Source organism: Neurospora hispaniola (genome assembly GCF_033458365.1).
Source record: "Neurospora hispaniola strain FGSC 10403 chromosome Unknown B0T23scaffold_4, whole genome shotgun sequence".
Taxonomy (NCBI): domain Eukaryota; kingdom Fungi; phylum Ascomycota; class Sordariomycetes; order Sordariales; family Sordariaceae; genus Neurospora; species Neurospora hispaniola.
In genome coordinates, this window is record NW_026944409.1 from 2,224,145 (window position 1) to 2,247,601 (window position 23,457).

The following is a 23,457-nucleotide window of genomic DNA, read 5'->3' on the forward strand; positions in this document are numbered from 1 at the left end:
GGACTGGATGAAAATTCCAAACTGCCCAATTCTGTCGTCAATCATCTCATCACTGTCGCTTGCCGACTGCAACTGCAATTGCAATTGCAAGCCGAACCGGTTCGTGCCTTGCGTGTTCGGGCCTGTTTGAAGGACCCTATCGATCCCTTACCGCGGTGGACTTTGGTGCCCACCATTTTTGCAGCGTCCTGGAGGTACCCTGCCGCCCTGCAGCAGTTAGGCGGCTGTCAACCCACGGCCACCTGCCATCCCATTTGCGACCACAACGGGCGACTACACTCGATAATACACAACGACGACCATTGCGATTTACAACCTGTTGCGCTTGCGCTTGCGATTCCGACTGTGACTACGGTTGCCCGGGGCGACTGCGATCCATCGACCAAAGGTGCAAACTCGGTGAAGGGACCAAAGGGGAAAGGGGCTTCGACCGCAAGAACGCGCCTGTATTGTCCACATTCCTCCGCCGCCTGTTGTCTCCTTACCGCACCACACACCAACAACACCCGCCCAAAGCAGTAATGTCCTGACGATGCAAACCGCCATCTTTTGCGAACCACGACTTTTCCCTTGCTCCCTCTTCGTTTCCCGGCGGTCAGTCGTTGACATAGCTGTCCCCCCCGTCCGGCCAAGATGCAGGCCGTGCCGAGTGTAAGTGGACAAAAAGAAATTCAAGGTCGACATACTCCAGCACCACCAACGACAACAACATCATCATCGTCATCATAATCATCACCTTCACCCACCATCAACACCACCGATAGATACTACCTACTTTTTCTGCACATCTCGGCATCCCCACTGCGCAAACAAAACCCACTGGAACACACACGATCCCCCTTCTGGACTTATCGCGGCGTCCTTTCCCTCTGCCATTTCCCGCCTGCACGTAGCCGGTTTTCGTTGCAGGATCCCCGATGCTAACTTCAATGCTTGCGTGCAGCTTGTGGGAACCGGCACCGTTGTTGCGGCCGCCACTACTGGTCTAGTATTTGGCCAGCCTCCCGACCTCGACTACCCTCAGCCCATACCCAAAAGAAAGATGGCCCGGGACTACGATCTATTTCGAATGCCCATGGCATCTCCTCGACCCGGCACTAGCGGTATCCTTCTCACCTCTCCACAATCAGAATACTTCCCGTACAGCTCCTTCGAACCACCACTTGATGTAGTTCCGGGACCCCTTACGTCACATCCCACAAATTCGACCGGCCAGCGCCCCGGCAGTTTACCCCCACCACCTTCGAGAGGGAACCGAAGGCAGTCATTCATACGGAGCCATAGCGAGCGGTCCACGAGCAATAGTGTGCGGGATTCGAGTTCGTCGAGGGAGTCGTGGTTGAAGCGCTTGTCCATACGTCCTCTATCTCAGCATGAAAGTAGTCCAAGGTCAAGCATGGGTCCAGACTCGCTTTCGATCAATTTCTCCAACAACGGCTCCGAAGCGCCCATGTTGAGGTCCAACAACACCACTGCGTCGGGGCCACAAGCGGCACCAAACAAGCTGGTCAAGAGGATAACAACTGGGCAAGGAGGAAACTCGGAGACAAAGCAAAAACGAGGATCGAGGCCACAATTACCAACGTTGCGACGACCAGCCACCAGCCACCAACGGTCCATGACACTCCAGCAGCTTCAGGGCACCTTCTGTCCAACACCGGTGGATCCCAAGTTCTCGCTAGAAGAAGAGCCGGAGCTTCCTCATCGTACGACGAACCCACAGGCGGATGCGGGCGTTGCCAAGGGTCGCGGGCGATGGACATCGTTCTTCCATGCTCGGATACTCAGGTCATCCGGCCGGAGAAGTGGTGCGCGGTTGAGCGAAAGTAGCCTTGATAACCTTTTGCTGCCTTCCAAGCGTGTGCAAGTACACACAGACAATGCACCCAGGCCCTACCTAACCAAGCCAGATTACATAGCGGCTTGCCCAACTCCTGAAATGAAACCACGGCAATCTCGACCGGAAACCCGAGGAGGACGTTTGGAAGGCCTCGACAGTGCACCACTTGCTTCTCCAACTAGGCAGTTGAGAAGGTCGCTGTCGTTTCGAACTCTCGATTCACCCGAGACAAGGGTCCTGAAGAGTACAAACGCCCGACGTCCAAGACGAGGCACTACAAGCGATGCCGAGGGCTGCGGTAGACATGCTGCAGGACCGGAACCGTTGGACGATTTTCTGCTTCCTGCACCCAATCGTGCAGATCAGCCCAAGGCCAGACCGACTTGGGATGGAATTTCTCCACCAACTCAAACAACACCAAAACATCTTGAAACAGGCTTGAGGCCGGGCCTTCGTCTAGTTATTTCTCACAAAAGAAACACTTCAGCCCCGCTTGTTCCCATGTCCCGCATTCCAAGCCTCGACGTCGACGTTACACGAGTGGATCAACCCGGCTCTATCCCCTCATTAGCTTCTCCAAGTCCATGTCAAGACCCAATCAACGACATGTCGGCCACACAGGGCCTTGCGGTGCAACCAAACAGTCGATCGGGCGGCTCTGGCGAACAAGCGTCCACATTAGCTGGCCCAGAATCGATCGACGGTCGGGATGGTTTGTCGGGCGATGACGATGACACAGACCTTCGAAGCGACGGCTTGTATGATTCGTTCCGCACCGGTGCCTCCTCCAGTCGGCTGAGGACGGTTGAAACGCCACTAGAGTCCATGTTTGACGAGTCGCCACCGGGCACCGCTGGTAACAGCAAAGACAAGAGGTTGTCTATCCAAGAAATTCTCGGGCAGTCGTGGGATGGTGCTACCAGGATCATGGAAGAGGACGAAAGTCTTCCGCCAACCTTGCGCGCCGCGTTTATGTCGGACACAGCCAAGATCGCTCACAATGGAAGCGACCAAAATAGCTATGAGCTTGATCCTACACCAACCCTCACTTTGGGCGAACATGACTTTGGTCGCTTGTCGCTCGATGATGATGATGACGACGACTGGGCGCGAGACGATGATGAGACCTTTAGTAACCATCTTTCACCGCCGTCTACGACAAATTCAAGTCACGTCAGTCCCGCGATACGACAAGCGCTAGCAGGCCTGTGCGAGCAAAACGATGCAGACCTTGGCCACGATGCACTCGACGACCGATCGCGGAGTAACATCTTCGACTGGTGTGAACAACCATCGGTTGACAAATTCGACCACGATGGCCTATCATTGCGTCCCAAGACGGTGCACGGAAAGCACGAGCTGGACTTGAGGGGAGGCCGCTCTGTGATTCGGAAAGGACCCAGCGCAGTCCACATACGGAGCCAAAGTGTCCCCGTCGTTCCTGATCTTGCTGAAGGCTCAAAGCCTACTCCCAAGTTCGGCACGTGGGGGCTGAGTTCCAAAACCGTCAGCGAGGACTGGGACGACGACTTTGATTTTGACGAGGTGCCTGTGAGTGCAACCGGCTGCAAGGACTCGGCCACGAGCTTCTCGATGGTTGTCCCTGCTTCCATCCAAGCGAGCCAGCCTTCTGTTAAAGCACATTCGGGACAAATTCGCGAACTTTCTTTGTTGGTCAATGACCTCAAGCGGCTTTGCCGTCATGGAAAGGAGCTTGATATTATGAATGGCCCAGCAGCATCGAAGTGGGAGGAAGCTGAGAACGTCATTGAGCTTGCTTCGCCAGATGAGGAGGACGAAGACGACGCCGACGCCGACGCCAGCTCACAGTCGACGGAATCAAACATCTCAAGCATCGATGAGCGTTACCTGGAAGAAGGCTTTGACGGCTCGATCCTTGACCAACAAATCGATCCGTTTGAGGCCATACCGCCTCCCATGGGAAAAACCACGGTGATACGTGAGCGACAAACGGCACGGCGACGATCAGTCTTCTCTCCCGACGATGACATCTTTGGTGGAGGTTGGCCGCTTACGGAGGGAAGCCCAAAGGCGACGCGACCGCATACCCCCGAGCGATCGACAAGTCCCACCGAAAAATCGGCAATGATCGCGACAGTTATTGAAGCCATGCAACAGCAACGTTCAACGGCGGACGCTGTTAAGCACGTGGCCCCAGTTAAGCCTTCAAGTTCGAAGCTGTTTTTCGACACAAACAGCCTTCACGAGTTGGTTAAGCGAGCGGGCCAGCTTCGGGATTCCCTCGCGGAAACTGTTCGGCGGGCAGAATTGCTTACGCAAACTCCCATCAGTACTCCCCGGGTTGAGCCACCGAAACCTCGTCATAACCTTGACGGCAGCCCGGCGTTCACTCGAGTCTTCACGGACCCCTCTGCAAGCCCACAGAGTCCGCAGCGGCGGTTACCCAAGAGCCATAGTACGAATTCGGTCCTAAGGAGGAAATCATCAGTTGATTCTCCACGGTTGCATATGATGACCGTTAGCTAGTGGAGGATACGAAAACGACGGCACGCCCGACGCCCAACGGGATTGAAAACTCACTGTATATGTATAAATAATATATTTCGCCACGAACCCCTCGACTATGACGGAACATCATCCTCTTATGTTTGAACCGGCTCTTGAAGTGGGCTGGATCGAGAATATGAGTGGTTAGGGTCTTCCTGCTATATTAGACTGAGGCCATCGGATACGAAGATATACTGGAGGAGGGGTTTCGACCGATTAAAGCGAGACATGAGGGGATGCGACAGCAAGGCGGGTCGCACTGCTCTACTGTAATGGAGGAGAGAGGGAAAAGCAGGAAAATGTATGGGGACATAATGGTCATGGCATAGCAGGGCGTGCGGCATATTCATCGTTCTTGTTTTCTTGCATGGCGGGATCTTCCTTGAGCATCAGCAGCACTTCCTTATACCATTTGCATTGCTTCTGGGTTAGGTTGTGGAATGGGGAATGGAGGGAGGGAAAACACACAAAACCGAACGCACGGGGGTTGAGCAAGCGGAAGCATACCCTACGCACAGCATGGCAAAGAAAAGCCATCAACAACAATGATCAAGTCATGAAATAGCCTCATGAACGGGTTGATCATTCTTCTAGTTAAATTAATATGTCAATGTCTATCTACAACTTTCACTTACTGATTCCGTATATGTTGGGGAGCATTCCGTGCTTGTCCAGCTCCATCCTTCTGTTGTCTCTGTCCCCTCAACTTTGTTTACATGTACACCTGACTGACAAGAAGATGGGGAAATGAAGGTCATCATCCCTGCCATCATAGGCGACAGCGAGATGTTGCATGGCTGCTGCAATGCAGTGGACCTACATACTTCTAGTGTACTGCTCAATGTAAGGTACAAGTAACGAGCGATCCTTTCGTTATTTGGGTGAATGAGATCTCCTTTTTTTCCCCAATCCCAACTTCCGGTGTTTTGTTCGATAAATGATATGCGACAAGGTTCAGGAGAGCGGGCTCATCCTTCCCTTCTGCGGGCAGTTGGCAATCAAGGTACACTACTACCCCAAATTGCCAATCAGCAGGCCCATACAATACCCCGTACACTACCATGAGCTGCGAAGCTGGAAGCGTGGAGATGGAGGGGTAGCTTGCTTCCCTTGGTTTGTATGTTATGGATGGCATCAGCGATACTAGTGTATAATGCCGCGTCGAATTGAGGAGTTTCCATCTATGTGTCTATTTCTCCCTGATATCCAGCTTGGTAGTGTGCAGGTCGGCTTCAACAATGGACGTGAATGTAGCCCCCTATGGTACGAGTCGCGATGCCGTCCCTGATCTCCCAAGTCTGGCCGGGCCAGTGAGTCGTGCCCAAAACCAACAGCCAAATCCAATTGGAGGTTGTGACAGTTCGACAGCGGTCTCGAGCTGGCGACTTACCCCACATTGGCAGGAGCATGTGGGACCCGCCGCCCGGCTGGTTTTGCCTGCCAACTCTGCCAGCCAACCAGAAGCAGACTAGCGCGTCGCGCTGGCCCCGAGAGACAGCTGGGGGGGCCCGGGGGGTTGTGTTTGGCGAAGGTCAACGCGTGAGGAATCAAGAGTGCAGGGACCACCCAAACCGAGTCGACAGGCCTTCCACCCTTCCAAAAGTTCGACAGTGCCTGATGTCCCCACTTTGCAAGCGGCAACCCAGCAGCAGCCCGGCGAGCGGCGGCGGCGGTGAACGAGAAGCTGGTGCTGGCCGGCTGTGGCCCGCTCATTTCTTGCACCAAAAATCAACAAATCTCCCTTTCCACTCCCAAGACTCCCAGTCTCCCCTAGGCCAGACATCAATCCTCTCCACTTTCACCGACCTCCGTCGTCTTCGTCTATCCGCGTCGGCTTTATCACCACTCCCATCTTTTTGCTCTTCCATCTTTCTGCCTTCAACCTCCACATAGACCCGTGTTCGTCATCACCAAACCGTCAAGATGCGTGAAATTGTAAGTCTCCCTTTGGTGACTACTGCGCCGCGGCACGCAGAGCAATCCTTTTTTTCTCTCTTTCCCTCCCAAGACCCCTGATTGCTCTACCCCACCAAACTGCCTCGTCTCCTTCTGTGCCTCTGCCTACTGCTGCCCGATTCATCATGATCCTGCTCGCTTTCTCGCCATCGCGGACTGCCATCTCTCGCGAATATTATGGATATCGACGCTGACACGATTTCTTCACGTGCTATAGGTTCATCTCCAGACCGGCCAATGCGTAAGTCGATGATGGCTTCCACCCCCATCGCGATCCCACGACAACAGCAGGACTAACACAACAGCCACGATCAGGGTAACCAAATCGGTGCTGCTTTCTGGTACGTCGTCATCATCGCGAACAACTGCACTTTTGAGCGACGGAACCCGACGCTGACAGAACAAACAGGCAGACTATCTCCGGCGAGCACGGCCTCGACGCCTCCGGTGTGTACGTAACCTCGAGCCCAATAACCATATCTGGTGATGGCCTCGAAAGCTCACCGCCCACTACAGGTACAATGGCACCTCTGAGCTCCAGCTCGAGCGCATGAACGTCTACTTCAACGAGGTGAGCAACAACCAGTCTCGACGATCTCCCCCTCATAGAGAATTCGCTCGTTAACTAGCTTCGCGCTTGAAAGGCTTCCGGTAACAAGTATGTCCCTCGTGCCGTCCTCGTCGATCTCGAGCCCGGTACCATGGACGCCGTCCGCGCCGGTCCCTTCGGCCAGCTCTTCCGCCCCGACAACTTCGTCTTCGGCCAGTCCGGTGCTGGCAACAACTGGGCCAAGGGTCACTACACTGAGGGTGCTGAGCTTGTTGACCAGGTTCTCGATGTCGTCCGTCGCGAGGCTGAGGGCTGCGACTGCCTCCAGGGTTTCCAGATCACCCACTCCCTCGGTGGTGGTACCGGTGCCGGTATGGGTACCCTCCTTATCTCCAAGATTCGTGAGGAGTTCCCCGACCGCATGATGGCTACCTTCTCCGTCGTGCCCTCCCCCAAGGTCTCCGATACCGTTGTCGAGCCCTACAACGCCACCCTCTCCGTCCATCAGCTCGTTGAGAACTCCGACGAGACCTTCTGCATTGACAACGAGGCTCTTTACGACATTTGCATGAGGACCCTTAAGCTCTCCAACCCCTCTTACGGCGATCTTAACCACCTCGTCTCCGCCGTCATGTCCGGTGTCACCGTCTCCCTCCGTTTCCCCGGCCAGCTCAACTCCGATCTCCGCAAGCTCGCCGTCAACATGGTTCCCTTCCCCCGTCTCCACTTCTTCATGGTCGGCTTCGCTCCCCTTACCAGCCGCGGCGCCCACCACTTCCGTGCCGTCTCCGTGCCCGAGTTGACCCAGCAGATGTTCGATCCCAAGAACATGATGGCTGCTTCTGACTTCCGCAACGGTCGTTACCTCACCTGCTCTGCCATCTTGTAAGTTGCTGATCATGGAATGCTGCTTTTGACCACTAATACTAACGAATCAAACAGCCGTGGCAAGGTCTCCATGAAGGAGGTTGAGGACCAGATGCGCAACGTTCAGAACAAGAACTCTTCCTACTTCGTCGAGTGGATCCCCAACAACGTCCAGACTGCCCTCTGCTCCATCCCTCCACGCGGTCTCAAGATGTCCTCCACCTTCGTCGGTAACTCCACCGCCATCCAGGAGCTCTTCAAGCGTATCGGCGAGCAGTTCACTGCCATGTTCAGGCGCAAGGCTTTCTTGCATTGGTACACTGGTGAGGGTATGGACGAGATGGAGTTCACTGAGGCTGAGTCCAACATGAACGATCTCGTCTCCGAGTACCAGCAGTACCAGGATGCTGGTGTTGACGAGGAGGAGGAGGAGTACGAGGAGGAGGCCCCCCTTGAGGGCGAGGAGTAAACCATTCCACTCAACATTCAGGCTCCTCTGCGCACGTAAAGTGCCAAAGGCAATACCCTGCTCGGTGGAATACCGCCGGGCTTGTCGATTTTACGCACATATGCGCATTCTTGACTTGAAGCGGAGGAGTTCTTCGTTGCGGGTTACAGTGTTTTAATAAAAGAATGATCAAATCAAACTGCTAGATATACCTGTCAGACACTCAGTTGTTGACCCCTATACTCTTAATACATCAGACAGTACATGCATGTTGCATGATGATGATAATGTCTGTTTAGATTCCAAGTGTCTACTGCTGGCCAAGCTTTCTCTCTACGCACTCTGTAACCATGGGAGCGTGAGACGTCTCAAGAGCCCTTAGGTTTAGGGGACTATGTCCATGTTGTGCGGTATGCTTGTGAGCTTGCAAAAGATGCGCCAGATCTACGTAAATTGGGGATTATCATAATTATCCATGACATGATAGCTGTTACGCGGCAGCGGCAAAAGGCAGTCGGTTACTTTTAGATACTCAATTGTTCGCCCGCTTTTTCATGTGCGTTGAGTCATGTAACCAAGGAGTGGCGTGAACCCGACATGGTCAACAGAGTCGGTGATGAGATCCCCAGCTTCGCGCAGTGAGTATTTTGCAAGACCGAAGGCTACGACAAAACACCAAGTCCAAGTGAACTGTCTTACAAGCCCATAAAGGAAACTCTCCATTTACCCAACTGCCTAGGTACTAGTAGTTCTGAGCACTTGACTTCAGATAGGATGTGGAAAGCGCAGTTAGGTGTGAAAGTTCAACTGACTGCTGTATTAGGTAGAATGGCCAGGAAATTGAGGGATGTTATGGTGTTTGGTGGGTATACAGTCATAATTTATGTCGAGGAGAATAGAATCAGAATCGAATAATGGATGGATAACTCGGATCACGAAAGTAGGCAAGACCTGCCTCAAGGGGATGGAAGCAATTACCATTGTTTTATGTAGCAGGGATTTGAGCAACTAGTAAATTAAGGACCGGTAGCTCAGGGGTAGAGCGTTCGGCTGCAGTCCGAACGGTCACGCGTTCAAATCGCGTTCAGTCCTCAAATTTTTTCCCTTTTTTTTTCTTCCCCTTTTTCAGATACATCTTGTTTTGTTCCTCCTCTGTGGCCTTGCCTTTCTACGATCATTGTTTTCGAGGAAGGTGAAACTCGTAAATTCAAATATAACTTATGATTAAACTGAAAGGAGTGTTTGGTGACAAGTAAAAGATGACTATATAAATAGGAGATGTTGATGATAACTATTGACAAACGGAGTTTGAAAGAAAAAGGAGCGATGCTAGTGACTGGGTATCAGTACCGTGATGGGAATGATGGCAGGAGTGTCCCTATCCACAACTTCATGTTCATAGATCCACTGGGAGGAAGTATCGAAGAGCCCAGCGTGAAGTTTTGAGTTCACACAGAATGGAAGTTGCTCCCGAGGCGGCATATAACTTAAGTCCGCTCTGGATGCAAGAGAAAGGAACACTCGATGACTTCTTGCATTCGGGCTAAAATCTGTGAGTGCTTAGAATAGCGGGCTTAACCTCCTCTCCTTTCATATACCTATACTTTTTCTCTTCATTCTTTGCTTCCATTTTCCCTTCCGTTGGGAACATCACTATGTTTCTTTACTCTTATCGTGAATCTCGCAGGTTCAAGTCATCAGACCTGCTAGCATGTAATACCTAAGTGTATGGATCTCCATCCGATCTTCAAAAAGAACAAGTCAGTGAACGTCTGAAGCGAGCAAGTGAAAGATTAGCCAGTGAGCTTGTTGGTTTCCATGCCGGGCGTATGTCACTGCATGCCTGACGGCCCTTTTCCAATGTTGGGAATGGAGTCAATTTGCGGGCCTAAGGTGAAGTTATGACCAATACCTACCTCTACGTAAGCAGGGTATGACACCGACGCCATAGTGACTTGTATGGGATGGACAAATCTACAGCCATTATGCCATGACATGCGTACCACTTGCTCCCAACTGATTGTTCACTAGTGTACCTACTGGCCAGATGAGGCTTAAGGGATGACTTACTCCTCTGAACTTAGCCTAGGCGACCGACCGTGGGATGATAAGGATAGTACCGACACCAGTCGTGTTGTTCCTTGTATTGTGGCCAAAAACTATCCACTTCTGATTTCCCTTCAACTATAGTACACCCTGGAGAGAATCGCTGACAGTTGATAACTATGTCTACCTACGGAAAATAAACACATAACCAGTCTCCCCTGACTAGATTATCAATGTCCAAGCTGCTGAAAGCTGTAGATTGGGACAATCATAGTCTCTTGAAATCCTCCAAGGGATAACTATCCAATGTCACATCGGGTTTAAAGGGAAGGTAAAGTCATGATTCACGCTGACACCGAGTCGAGGTCATGATGATGATCTTCGAAGACCGTTCATAGCGAGGGGAGCCAGTCAAACTCGTTGACTACATGATAAAGATGCAGACGAAGGAATCGAACTGATGGGGGATTTCTGTAATGGTTTCCCTGTCTGGTTTCATCATTTCATCACGCAAACAACTGTGCTTTACGAGCTATGGGCACTTCGATACGTTCATGATCCACATCCGTCTTCCCGTTTTTCTCCTAATATATATATTTTGGTTAATTTGAAATAAACTTCCTTGTTTTATAATTTCTCTTGTCAATACTACCGGGTGTTGTACACTTGGGAGTAAATTGCGCTTCCTGCATCTTAGTCCTCTTACCACAATAGGGGTGGACAGCGTGGGCATGGAAGGGGGTGAAAGAGGCCTCTCCTGTTAATTTTCCCTTTTCATTAATCCGTCGCAAAGTAAACAGTGGTTGTTGTGCGCGGGTGCCAGGCGAGTCACTGAAAGGGGACACAAAAGTCAACATAGCCTCGGCTGCAGGGACTTTGCCGTGTTGCAGAAATCTTGATAACGGAAGGCTTTTAATAGCCATACTCGGGAGTTAGCACCGGAAAAGGGAACGGGGAAGGAAGGGACCGTTAAGGGAAAGCCGACCTTAGTATCTCTCCGAATCCTGAACCAATCCACGCCATGTCGGACGGAATCCCGGAACCTATCACACTACCCAGCAACACAGCAAGAAACCACAGCCAACGAACGCCTCCTCTACCCCGACTCCAACCGGTCAGTAGCAATGGCCGCTGCTGTACCTAGCTATAGCTGTAGCCGTAGCGGCAGTACAGTCAAGACACATAAGTCACGTCACCGAGGTAATCACGCCCAAACCCACGCCCACGCCGCCGCAGATCGCACAAGTAACCTACTTTCTCGGAAGAAATGCAGAGAGGGTATAGGAGCAACAGGACCAAGCTCCCGTACCTAGAGCTACCGTGCAGAGATACATGAAGTGTGTATGTGTGTGTGTGTGTGTGTGTGTGTGGAGAGAAAAATAAAAATAGAGATATATATAAAAAAAACGTGTTTCTTCTTCCCATCTCCCAGCCACGCCAAAGCCCAGAAGCCCCCCCTCCTCCACACATAGCACACACACACTACCCAGCTACCACTTCCTCCATCTTTCCACCTAATCCCGCACATTGCATGGGTTGTTGTGTCACATGGACTTTCCCCATTCCACAAAAATAAAAACATGGCATGATAGGAACACTCAGCCGTACATTCTGTTCTTCCGAATCCCGAGTCCGTCCATATCGTCGTCATGTTCGCTTAATAGATAGAGAGGGAGAGGGCAGCCTACCTAGTCTACTTGCTAGATTCGGCAGGGTTGATACCGCCGATGCCGACGCCGACGCCGAAAGCTACCTACCTAGGTAGCACTTCCCGCTTGTATATGGATGGGATGGGATGGACGAATCCTGAGGGAAGAAGAGAGAGAGAGAGAGAGAAGGAATGCAAGACTGGGGCGCCTGCAAGCTTAGTGGTGTGACGAGGAGTGCATGTGTGTGCATCGTTTTGGGATTTTGGGTGTTTGGTAGATATATGTGTGTGTGTGTGTCCTAGCTATTTCTACCTGGCGAATTGTCAAGTTGAAGCTGCTACGGGGGCTGATGATTTGTGGAGAGAAATGGGAGGGATGTGAAAGGTGGGAAGGAGAGAAGGAGGACTCCAGAGGACAAAAGTCTCCGTCGGCGATGGGGAAACCAACACGAAGGAGAGGAGAAGAGTTGAAACGCTAGACCCTCGACTTGGTCAGTGAGGAGTGGTTATCGTTCAAATGGCCGTTAACGGCCACCACACACTTGGTCAGTTCGACTTGGTGTGAAAACATACCTACCTACCTATGTATGTATCGTCTCGACTCCCAACATGGAGATCAACAGTTCGGAACTAATAATCTTGGATCATCCTTGAACAACAACATATCAAAATCCACAATAACCTATTGCTTGCTAGTCATTCATCGTCAGGCTTTTTCGGAGGCGGATAGGTGGTGCGCCTGTCAGCACTAGAGGTCGAAAATGGGGGGGACGGAGGGGAGGGAGAGTCGTTCTGTCAGCCCTACGAAGAGCAGCGGAAAGATAGGGTTCTGACCCCATTCCGACCCCAAAAAACGTCCGGCCTCGTCCCGGTGGGTTGGGTCTTGGTGCTTGCTTCCTGTCCACTTTGTTCTATTCGATCTGATCCGCTGATGTGATATGTAAATGCCATGTTTTGGAGTAGTGCAGTGTACCAATGCTGTGGTAACCGATCTGATTCACGGGCAATCAGTCAGGGTCAGGGGCAATGGCTTGCTGCTTGCTTATTCCGCCTTCCCGAGGAAATGGGTGCATGTGTGAGATATATAGAGTTCAGTGTGTAGTAATGTTGAGCATGTAGATAGTTCTTGAGATTATCGTCAAACGTCACGATAGTTTGAATCATGCCTACCTAGCCGTGATGGACACCATAGTGATGGCAGTGGCTGTGGCAGTGGTGTTGATGGTATCGTTTACTTGCGAATCAACCATTCACCTGGCCGTCTACCTATGATTGCACAGATTGAATAGCCGGAGCAGCCTCCGACCACCTTCGCTTTAAAAGCCAACAATGTCATGACCGCAGACGGACATGTCCCAAAGTTGTTGTGATTGTTGCTTGATCATGGTTGGTGGTCAACCGTCACGTCGGCCGACTGAGAGACACGGGGGCATGGCACAGCCACCCCGCCTTTTCGGTCGTCACAGAGCAAGCTGTGACTGATGATGGCTCTCGAGTGCCACAAGACGTCGGGCGGGCATCATGCAGCAAGGAACATGGTGATTGAGAAGTGCGAGGGATCCACGCATCAGGCTCGCTCTACGCTCTAGGTATGGCTTCCCTCCTCGAAGCGGGTTAAAGTCCGACAGATAACCTTGACCGTAACAGGACCTGTAAACGAAGTTGCTCTCGGAGAAGGGAGCTGTTTCATCTCCTCGGTACCAGAACGGATGTCTCTTTCCAGAAGAGAGGTTATAGAAGTTGCAATTACAAATCAGGAGGTTGATGACACACCCCTTGGCTACTTACTTGCCTTTCGTTTTGCTCTGAACTGAAGCATGCCGGGGGTGAACATGGCGCTACATATTCCCAGCGTATGGGGTAAAACCAACACCTGATTTCCCGGTCGTGGATGTCCAGCATGAATACGCCGATCAAGGGACCAGAGATGGATGGCGTGCTGATGTTGGGGCTAGAGGTGCTTTGCTGAGTGGTGATCATGAACTTCACTTTTTGCGTGTGGAGATGGGGGAGTGTCTCCAGAAGGGAAACCGCACTTGATGCCAAGAAGAGGTTAAATCCGTGGATTGTGAAAGAGACAGACTGCTGGGCCCGGCCTCGTCCAATCACACCCTCATTTCAGAGGGACCCCTGCTCCTCCGCTCTTTCCTGCTGGCAGTGGCCCCTGCACCACCGCGAACTGGCGGAGTGGGGCACTTTTGGGGTTTTTGGCAAGGTTCAGGGCAGTGTCGGGACCGGGTGCCCCCCAGTGCCCCCAGTGCGTCCCATGTCCCCACTCTGCACCACCACGGTAGCACCTGCAACCAACACCCACGGCATCACACACGCAGTCACAGAGCAAAAATACGACTGTAACGACAAAAACACCCGAGATTCGATTCATCAGCCAGCCAGCCCAGCTCGTCGAGATACGGTTATCGCCGGTTTCTCAACACATGCTTCCGGATGTCCACATTGATGGTGATGTACCCACGGCGCAGCTCCAATCAGCGACGGGAAAGCGAGAACCGTGCATATGGTGTTGTAAATACAACATTTCCCGAGTCCGATCAGTACCTTTTCTCTCTGTAATGGCAATACACACTCACAGAGAGAGAGAGGCACATAGCCTGCCATCCGCCTGTGTCACCATCTCTCTGCCGCAAAGAAATTGCCGAGTGACTGACCAAACATGTCTGTGGTTTCACAAGACTTTCCCCTCTCTCTCTTCGCATTCGCCCGGGCAGCCTCTAGTTGCGTGTCCTTCTTTACCCGCCCATGGTTACCCAGAGGCAATAGAGTCGCTGGACAGCCAATGCCTTTAGCGCATGGTGCCACGGTGCAATCGCTTCATGGTGGGACAAGGTGGTTATCTCGCTTTTGTCGTCTTCCTTTGCCAAGTACCTGTATTGACGCTTGGAGGTATCGATACGTGCACATGGATACATCATACCAGACGGATACTGCAACTGTAGGCGCAGTGTTTTCTGGTTCTGATTGCTAATACAACCATCTACTCTTTCCGATGATGCCGACTGACACCGTATTGTTGTTCCGTTGCGAGAGTTTCAAGATAGGTAGCAGCCGTACGCGCGTCAATCACTCCGCCGGCCGCCAGAGACAATCAAGGAATTGGGATGTTGAGAGAAACAGCAGAACATAACGGAGCAATTCATTGTCCCGCGGGCGGCCGGCGAGAAGACTCACTCGGTCATGCATAAAGTAGGTAGACATCATCAGCCCTACGCAGGTCGCCACAACCCCGACCTACCTTTGCAGCAACCTGCCTGACCCAAACGTTCGCTGCAAACCTGCGCAACGGCGGCGGCCATCAAAACTCCCACCGTGCTTGTCTTTAGCTTGCAGATGGTCATCGACGTCGCGGCGAAGGATTGATTGCTGGAGCTACAGTGTCACAGTGTCAAGAGGCGGGAAGCCTGTGATACAACTGAAGCTTCGTAGCGCGCCTTTCATATCAAGAACAATGGTACTGAGCCTCCAAAGCCGTATTTCGGCAAGTCAAATTGGAGATTTCCATCTCGAATGTCTCGCCCCATCGTCATAGTGGACGACGTATCACGGGTAGTGTGAATCCCCATTCTACTACACAGTATATACCATGAAATGGGTGGCTGTGGAGGTTGTAGATCACTGAACTCTAGCGAGCAATGCCTATCATGTAGTGTACAACCTCGACCTCTATTTCCGATATGAGCAACCTACGCGACCGGTCCAATCTTTCGCCAATGCCACCCATGATACTCTCAATCACCATTTCAGTGTGCGATATCTGGCTGAACATGTTCTTTCCTTCACCGCTCATATGAAGGGGTCAATATCTGGCATCGCACGTCAACAAAACCCCGACGTCACTTTCAACCCTCGTGCGTTGCGTGGGACAGTAGATATCTCAAGGTTGTCTGCATACCATTGTGCCCCGTAATGAAAATCCCATGACTGAAATGGACCGGTTACGGATTCTTAATGGCATGCTGGCGTAGCAGTGTAGTACTGTACCTACTAGTAGCAGCGCAGAGGACTTTTGGCCGAAGCTTTATATCTCTACGGTACTTACTCTCTCCCCTACCTTGCACAGACAGCAAAGCACAGCAAGCACAGCCATCCGGTCGGTCGGTCGGCATATTGAGACGCCCGGTTCTTGGATGAACACGGATGAAAAATACACCGAGCAGAAAACGGACGGGAGTCCGAGCCGACAAAGTGGGTTTTGCCAAGTATGATTTCCGAACGTCACAACCGGCGCAATATCTGAATCATCATTATTCAGGTAATGAACATGGGAAATAAGGGAACTGTTGTAGCCCCATTGTACTTATGTACCACAGCCGGCTACCAAGTATTGTCTGTTGCGTCGCAAAAACGGAAACTGACAGTCAGAGTTGGGGAACCCTGGACTTGTTTGTACCTCGAACTCTGCTTTGTGCCTTTTTAGGTGTGGAGAGTTGGAGAGTAGGTAGGTAGAAGAGGTATGCCCCTGGGGAGTTGGAGAAGGGGTGGGACGAAGAGGGGAAAAGGAACGAACATGGAAAACGCGGCGGCCCGCCCACTTGTCCAGCCCAGCCCTATGGGCGTTGCCAGTGCGTTCGCTGCGTTCTTGCGTCCTGTTGCCGCCGTCTTGCCGTTGCACAGTACAGTACGGTACGTTTGCGACTGTAGCAAGGTATGTATGTACTCAGCAGTACAGTGGCTGACAAATTGCACATTGTAGCAGATAGATACTTCTGTCACTTTGAATGGCTGTATACCTAGTTGATGGACGAGGGAACAGGCAGTGTCTATGACCACACCGCGGGGACGTCGTTTGTCGGCAAATGGCCTGCGTAAGTCCTCCGAGATGATCAACTTCATGTCGAAACGTTATTGTAAAGTTACGGGTTATCTCCAAAGTTTCGGAATTACAACACAAAGTTGCAGTTGCAATCGGGCAATCCCAGACCGAGACCCCGTACATAGCTATCATACGCCTTGGTATCTGCGGTTCCAGAGACTCGAGCAGGCACGTGTTCGTTTGGTGACACCAAAAACGGAGGCAGGGGAGGGCAAGAACCGTTGCGAGCTTCGATTTGTTGTTCGTCCCAGCTTTAGGTGGTGTCGCACCTTGGGCTACTAGTAAAGTACCCTGATCTCAAAAGGCCGCTGCGTGTTAGTGGTGGATGGTGATTGGTTCAAGTATAAGGATGGGATGACCTGCTAAATTTGGGTAATTAGGCCAAAATATCTCCAACACCCCTTTTTTTCTGTGACTGTCGCACAACCACCACCAAAACTGATTGGTGTCCCAGTCTTTGGAATGGCTTTCCAAGCGCCCTTTCCTGTATGCAGGCGAGTCCGATGTTCTTCCAGTTTCCATCTTGAGTATGATGCCTTGTGTTGACTCTCCTATCATCATCCATCTTCTTTTCCCAAAATGAGTTCCAGTTTGGGTGTGCTGCGGGAGCATGGCCTGCATGCTTGGCCTTTTTTTTCTTTTCTTCCACACCTGCGAACATTTTCTAGTACCCACTGGCGGAATGGGAAATGCTTTTTTCAGAAGCTTCTATGCCCCGGTCTTCGAACATTCTCAGGTACGCAGCACGCAGCATGCAGCAACGTCTTGGGTGTTGTAGTGTTCTGAAGTCGGACATATAGTAGGCTACCATTTTTGCAACCCCACCATCTGTTTCATTTGTTCCCAACACCCAAGGTCTTGGTCCCGCCGGTGAAATCCCGTTGTATAGAGGGCAGATAAACAGGAGTACGCGCTCATTCTGATTGATACCTCTTTGAACAGGATAATATCCCAACCAGCAACAAAACAGGGCCTTGAACCGTCGAAAGAGAAGCTTGATATACGACCTATATGTAAGCGGAGGCCAGGAATGCTTCAGGTTAGGGGCAAGACGGGCCCGGTGCAACGGGTCATGTAAGCCTTCCCTCATCTTGCCTCAGCACCTTTTCTGTACCTAGGCCGCGTGTGTATGAAGGTGTGCTAGATGCATACTTCAGGGGACAAGGGGGGCGGACACCACAACCGTATAAATCCGGGACGCTCACACTTGCTTGGCTATCCACTACAATGAGCTAATGGACGCACGGTAGTTAAGAAGCCCAGACTGGAGGCTGACTTCCGAGGAGAGAGGTCCGAGCCGGCCCGTCGATAACATTCATGCTGGGGGTAATGAGATCAGGAAAACTCTCATGTCTATGATCCTTGAAGTTCTTTGAGGATGTCTCACCCGAACCCCTGAAATATTGTTGGCCGCCTGGCGCGCTGCTTGGCCCAACGAGACTCGAGAACTAACATCTCAGCTTTCCTTTTTGAGAACAGAGAAGCAGCAGTGGTCGGTCGCCAAGCTCGCTCTCTTGTCTTGGCAAGTCCAACATAACAGGCTCAGATGACGACCGTTTGAACCAAAATTCCGTTTTTAGCCCAGTTGGCATGTTCGGCATTGTCAACATGGAGAAACGCAGCAAAAGAAGTAAAACCCCGACCCTCAGCCGCTCTTCTTAGGCTGACATCCAACGGCCAACACGAATGATGGAACGCAAAGTCTACACTACCAAACTGTCCGCCGCAGGGAAACAATACATAGGGAAAGCACAAAAAAACCACGAAGCTGTAACGAATTCAGTGGACCTAGAACATGAGCATGATGTACAGATACAAAAGGTGAGTTAATTTTCGAATCGCTACGAACACAAAGACCGGAGGAGGCCAGCGGTATTTTAGTCCAGACGATTAATAAGAGGCGTGGGTTGTGTATAGTTGCCGCTAGAGTCTGCGAGCCACGCTGGCGTGGTGCGCTCAATACTGCCTCTGCACAAACTGACTCGACAAGTTAAAGAGGCCCTCACGCCTGACTAAGTACAGAAGCGCGATGACAATTTTTGGAGCTTCACGCACGTGGATATCCTATCAAATGAGGAAACCGACACGGCACGGGGGTGCTTATAGGAAGCTTCCCCAACGACAGGCTCTCAGTCCAAATTCCAGCCCTACAGATTCCGTAACCAGTAGCGGAGACGCTTGATAATGCAGGGACTTCGTGGCTTGTCCAAGGCAAAGATGGTGGCGACGTTGGAGAGGGGTCAGCACCTTAATGTGCAAGGCAATGGGCTAAGATGGAGACTTGGACCTGCTCGTGATAGGTTAAGTCAACAAGTGATCTGATTGTGCCTGTGCCACAGAAGTGGATTGTGCTCCATCAGATAGACTACTTGGAAATTGCGTGCATGGTTTGCTGGGACTGTAGATACCCGATGTGGATAGCTTCTGATGAGTGTCAAGAAACATTCACTCTTGTCTGTCATTAGCGGTGGTTTCCGTTAACAAATCATTCAATAGTCCCAAAGTTGGCCTTGAGGAATCATCAAGATAGCAAACAAAGACAAAACGATAACGAGCACTCCGTCTAGGAGGGGGCTCCGAGCGGTTGGACCGAAGGGGGTTAAAAAGCCAGAAGGCTGGTCCTGGCTGGAACACGGAGCAGTGCCACTCCTTGTCGCTCCCAGCACGCTCAAACCTGGCCCCAATTTTAACACTCTTTGGAGTTTCTCGCCCTAACAGGCTGTAACCGCGTGATCGTGGCTGTTCGAAGCCATGAGCCTGAGACCACGGGTGGATTGCCGCGATAATGCTACAGACATTGCTGCTTCGCCTTCGAGGGATATCCTGGTGCCTAGAACGCGGGCCGGTCAACCGCGAGGGGAGAAGAGAAACTTACTTTGAGGTCTCAAGCCGGTCCTGAGGAGCCAGTGGTTCGAGTCTCAGCAGCTTTTCTGGAGCTCTCTGGCTAGGACCTGAATATGGGCGATTACTGATCCCACAGGTTGATTGCAGGCTTGGATCTTAGACACGAGCGGTAATGTGATGCACCCGGTGGTGAAATTGGTGAGCGCACTGCCACTGCCCCAAGTCAGACTGGTCCGCGTCGAGTTCAACTCGGGCCGGGCGCGCGCGTTGTCACTTTCGGACTGTTGGCTTTGTTGTCGGTGTTTACGGTGGATATATCCATCGTAAAAAGGATTTGGAAGCAAGGGGAAAGGTACGTTAACCCATTACATCCTGGTATCGACATTGAACAGTGGGCCCGTTATTTGGCCAATCACAGAGCATTATTGTGCCTGGTAATTTTCAACCCATTACACAGTTGATTTCTTGGCCAACTCTCACTACAGTCGAACCCCCTGAAACTGCATCCTCCAAATACTGCATATACGCCAGTTAGAGCATAAGAATCGGCGGTCTAAATTAGAAACCATTCACAACTGCATATCTACATACTGCATACGATCCATAGTATTTATACGCTAAGAGGAGGGGGTTGTATTGGGTAGGAAGGGGTTATAGCCAACTAGAGACAGCCTTCAAAAGGGGAAAATATAGGGATTTTTAGTATTGTAGCCTAAACCGAGGCTTAAATTACCCCCCAAACCTTATCTCACTAGGTATATAACCCGCTAGCTCTATACTCTTTATACTTCCCCATATTCCAGAGACCACTTTTTGCAGTAATTTATTAGCAATTTTATCCCCCAAAATATTCCCTATTATTCTCTATTATAGCCCGTAATTCGAAATTTAAAAAGACATCTAAGTAACGCTACATCCACTAGGATACCCTTACACCCTCATCCACCCCCAACCCTACTAGAGAGTTTCTTACTTAGGTATAAAGGCTTGAATTGTAATAATAGTTCTATTCCTAATAATTTCGCCCGTTTCAACATATTGCTTAGGAATAGATTCAACGCATGTACGGCGTAGAGTTCCTATAGTATACTATCTTTTGCTATTTCAATAGGAAGAATAACCCGCCAAATCTCCCCTATATCAATTATAAAGCCCAGCAATTTGAGGGTAAACGCTTATATATTAAATAATAGCTAATATTTAAGGAAATCCTCTTTAAATGGTAGAAGGCTATTCAATTTCGCGGTTTTAGTACTTTAATAGAGCTTTTGTAGTAAAAAACACGCTAAATCTAAATAGAGTACCCCGAAGTACGAAATAACAAATCCGTTAATACCTCTCAATACCCTTCCTTTAGTAAAAAATAATATTAACTATTTAAATAACAGTACAATATTTCTAAGCGCGCATTCTATAGGGAGGTAACTAACGCTCCTATTGGGGATCCTTTCACAATTTAAATTATAGTAGATTTCAAAAAGTTTATTACTATATTCTCTCCTAGTAATATCTATAATATAAATAAGACTAGGTTGTACTAGTATTATACTCCTTCTATAGGTCTTGCTTCTATTAGCCTCCCTAGTATTAAGCGGAATAAAATATATATTTTTTTAGTATTAACGATAAATAATATTAGCAATAACGCTTTTAAAATCTAGGCTATTAATAAAGTAAAAATCCCCCGCACAATTAAATACTTCAATTAGGATAGTTACCGTATCGTTTAGAGAAGTAATAAGAAGGTTTAGATAATAGGAGTAATTATAAAAGAATAGTTCTAGGCCTTTTATACCTATATTATTTACAAAAAGCCTACCTAGTGCGTACTTTTATTGTTAGATAATTTTTCTAATTATTAATTTGGTCTTAAATTTGCCCCTCCACCCGACAATATTATTATTAAATTCCTCCCTCCTAATATTACATCCCTATATTAACTAATAGATTAAAGGATTATTAATAATTTTAAAGCACAATACCGTCGTTATTACTTTAAATAGTTATATATAACTATAATTAAATATTCAGTTACCAACCTTAGCGCTAACCCTATTAGGGAGATAAACCTTCGTCTCTCCCTTAACTGGGTTAGTAATATATAATTCTTTAAATTTAAGTAAAAAACTATTATTAATTACTAGTAGCGGTTAATAATATTAGGAGACTCTTTACCGAAAGGGGAGTTTATTAACGTACCTAGTAATATACGCAAACTCTACGACCGTACTACTATTATTACTTATATCTGTAATAAGATGGACTTGAATAACTTTCTCAACCCTACCAACGAGAACTAGGCTCCAGGAGAGCCTTTAAGTATTGAGGATGTCCTATAAAATATTATTTCTAATTAGTAAGCTAATCTAAAAGATATTTGTAATAATAAGGATAACGAGGATGACCAAAATTTTACGTTATCGGGCATTATCAATTTAAAAGCGGTGGCAACGAATCTTATTAATGTACTGGATTAGGTAGTTGAAAAGACTCTATTTGACTTCAATAACGTAATAGCACTTAGGAAAATAAAAAGGAAGATCGAGGGATACCTACTTAATCGCTCTAAGTAAACCACTTTACTGGATTTCTGGAAGTTTGGTGGGCAGTACGAGGAGGAGGAGAAGTTTCTAGAGTAGATTCCTATAGTAAATGACCCCTGTTCATTCCTCTCACGTGATTTCTAGAAACTGCATATTCGCCATTTAGTGCATGGATTTTGGCGGTCTGAATTACATGCAGTTTCAGGGGGTTCGACTGTATGTGGAAAGCACGTTACGTGCCTGCAGTTGAACAACCCCCGCCGTACCAAACAGAAAGGGTTACCTGTTGCCGCGAGGCTCAGGTCCTTTGCCAGTAACAAATTCGACGACATCACATTGCAATAGAATCGTCCCATCGCAACTTCTAGCGCTTCCTCGGGGTTCAAAGTGAACGGTGCTAATATCAATCTTCCGGTGCTGTCTTCACGTTCGACTGTTCCCAGTTTGCGGTGCCATTAGTCTTGGTGCGACAGCCACTTTAACTGGGTCGTGAGAATAGAAAGGTAGGCTGATAGTAGTTAGCTACTGCATGCCGCCCAAGGTCTTACGAGGTCAAGCAAGCTAATGTAAAGTCGCCATTGGTCAATCAGAGATCTTTTTCCTCCCGGAGAGCACTCCGTTGGCCCCCAGCATGGGCTACATATCACGAGTCCTGCCATGTCGGGAATAACACGACAACAACCTAACAGCGACTCGCTAGTATTCGTTACATCGGGGGCCGCGCCAACATGGCCCAGCAGCAACAGAAGGATATTTCCAAGAACTTCAAAAACACCAAGAGAAAGCCCTCTGTGGAATAGGACTGCAGTTGCACGGGAACCATTACTGTGCCGTATCTCTGCTCAACGACCACCAATTACCACCGAATCATAGTTTGCCAAATGTCTGGAGAACTGGGTAATCTAGGCACTGGTGGGTGGAAAGACCAGACGTGTTCGAGGTCAAGAGTTCAATAATCGGATTAAGATCCCTATACATCTTCATGAAGTTGAGGAGCACCGCAACGAGACCCTTGTTTCGGACGTGCTGTTAATTACACGTCCGCGGCGTCTCTTCTTCCGTCCTGACTCCTCACCCTGGCATTGTTGACCCTCTGAGTTGTCCACATATTGCTGGATCTACAAGAACACGATACTGCAGTTGGACCGTGGACATTGTACAGGCTATAAGTCATGATGTCGTGCCGAGTGGGTACCCCAACAGGAGTTATTAATCATGTGAAGAAATTGGTTATCATGATCTACTCATTTGGGTCACCACCTAGGCGTACCTGAACCACATTGTTTTTACTCTTCAGTGGTGGTCTTCTGGGCCCATGGCCTATGCTTTCACGGATTTAAGCAATTCAAAGGCGTAAA

General features: G+C 49.8%; 2 protein-coding genes and 1 non-coding gene across 3 annotated transcripts; all 3 read left to right on the forward strand.

The window, feature by feature from the left end:
* The first annotated feature begins 339 nt into the window (after positions 1-339).
* B0T23DRAFT_143902 (uncharacterized protein) lies at positions 340-4,518 on the forward strand. The gene is made up of 2 exons (XM_062832411.1): positions 340-651; positions 944-4,518. Exons 1-2 carry the CDS (start codon positions 634-636, stop codon positions 4,346-4,348), a joined length of 3,423 nt encoding a protein of 1,140 aa, XP_062692981.1. The 5' UTR covers positions 340-633; the 3' UTR covers positions 4,349-4,518.
* A 1,476-nt stretch (positions 4,519-5,994) lies between these two features.
* Positions 5,995-8,478, forward strand: B0T23DRAFT_379876 (beta-tubulin). The gene is made up of 7 exons (XM_062837175.1): positions 5,995-6,304; positions 6,543-6,566; positions 6,641-6,666; positions 6,735-6,776; positions 6,842-6,896; positions 6,970-7,760; positions 7,818-8,478. The coding sequence occupies exons 1-7, from the start codon at positions 6,293-6,295 to the stop codon at positions 8,209-8,211; spliced, it is 1,344 nt and encodes a 447-aa protein (XP_062692982.1). The 5' UTR covers positions 5,995-6,292; the 3' UTR covers positions 8,212-8,478.
* Positions 8,479-9,210: 732 nt separating this feature from the next.
* On the forward strand, positions 9,211-9,282 carry B0T23DRAFT_t176. Its single transcript has one exon. It is a non-coding gene; the product is annotated as a tRNA-Cys (tRNA).
* Positions 9,283-23,457: the final 14,175 nt, after the last annotated feature.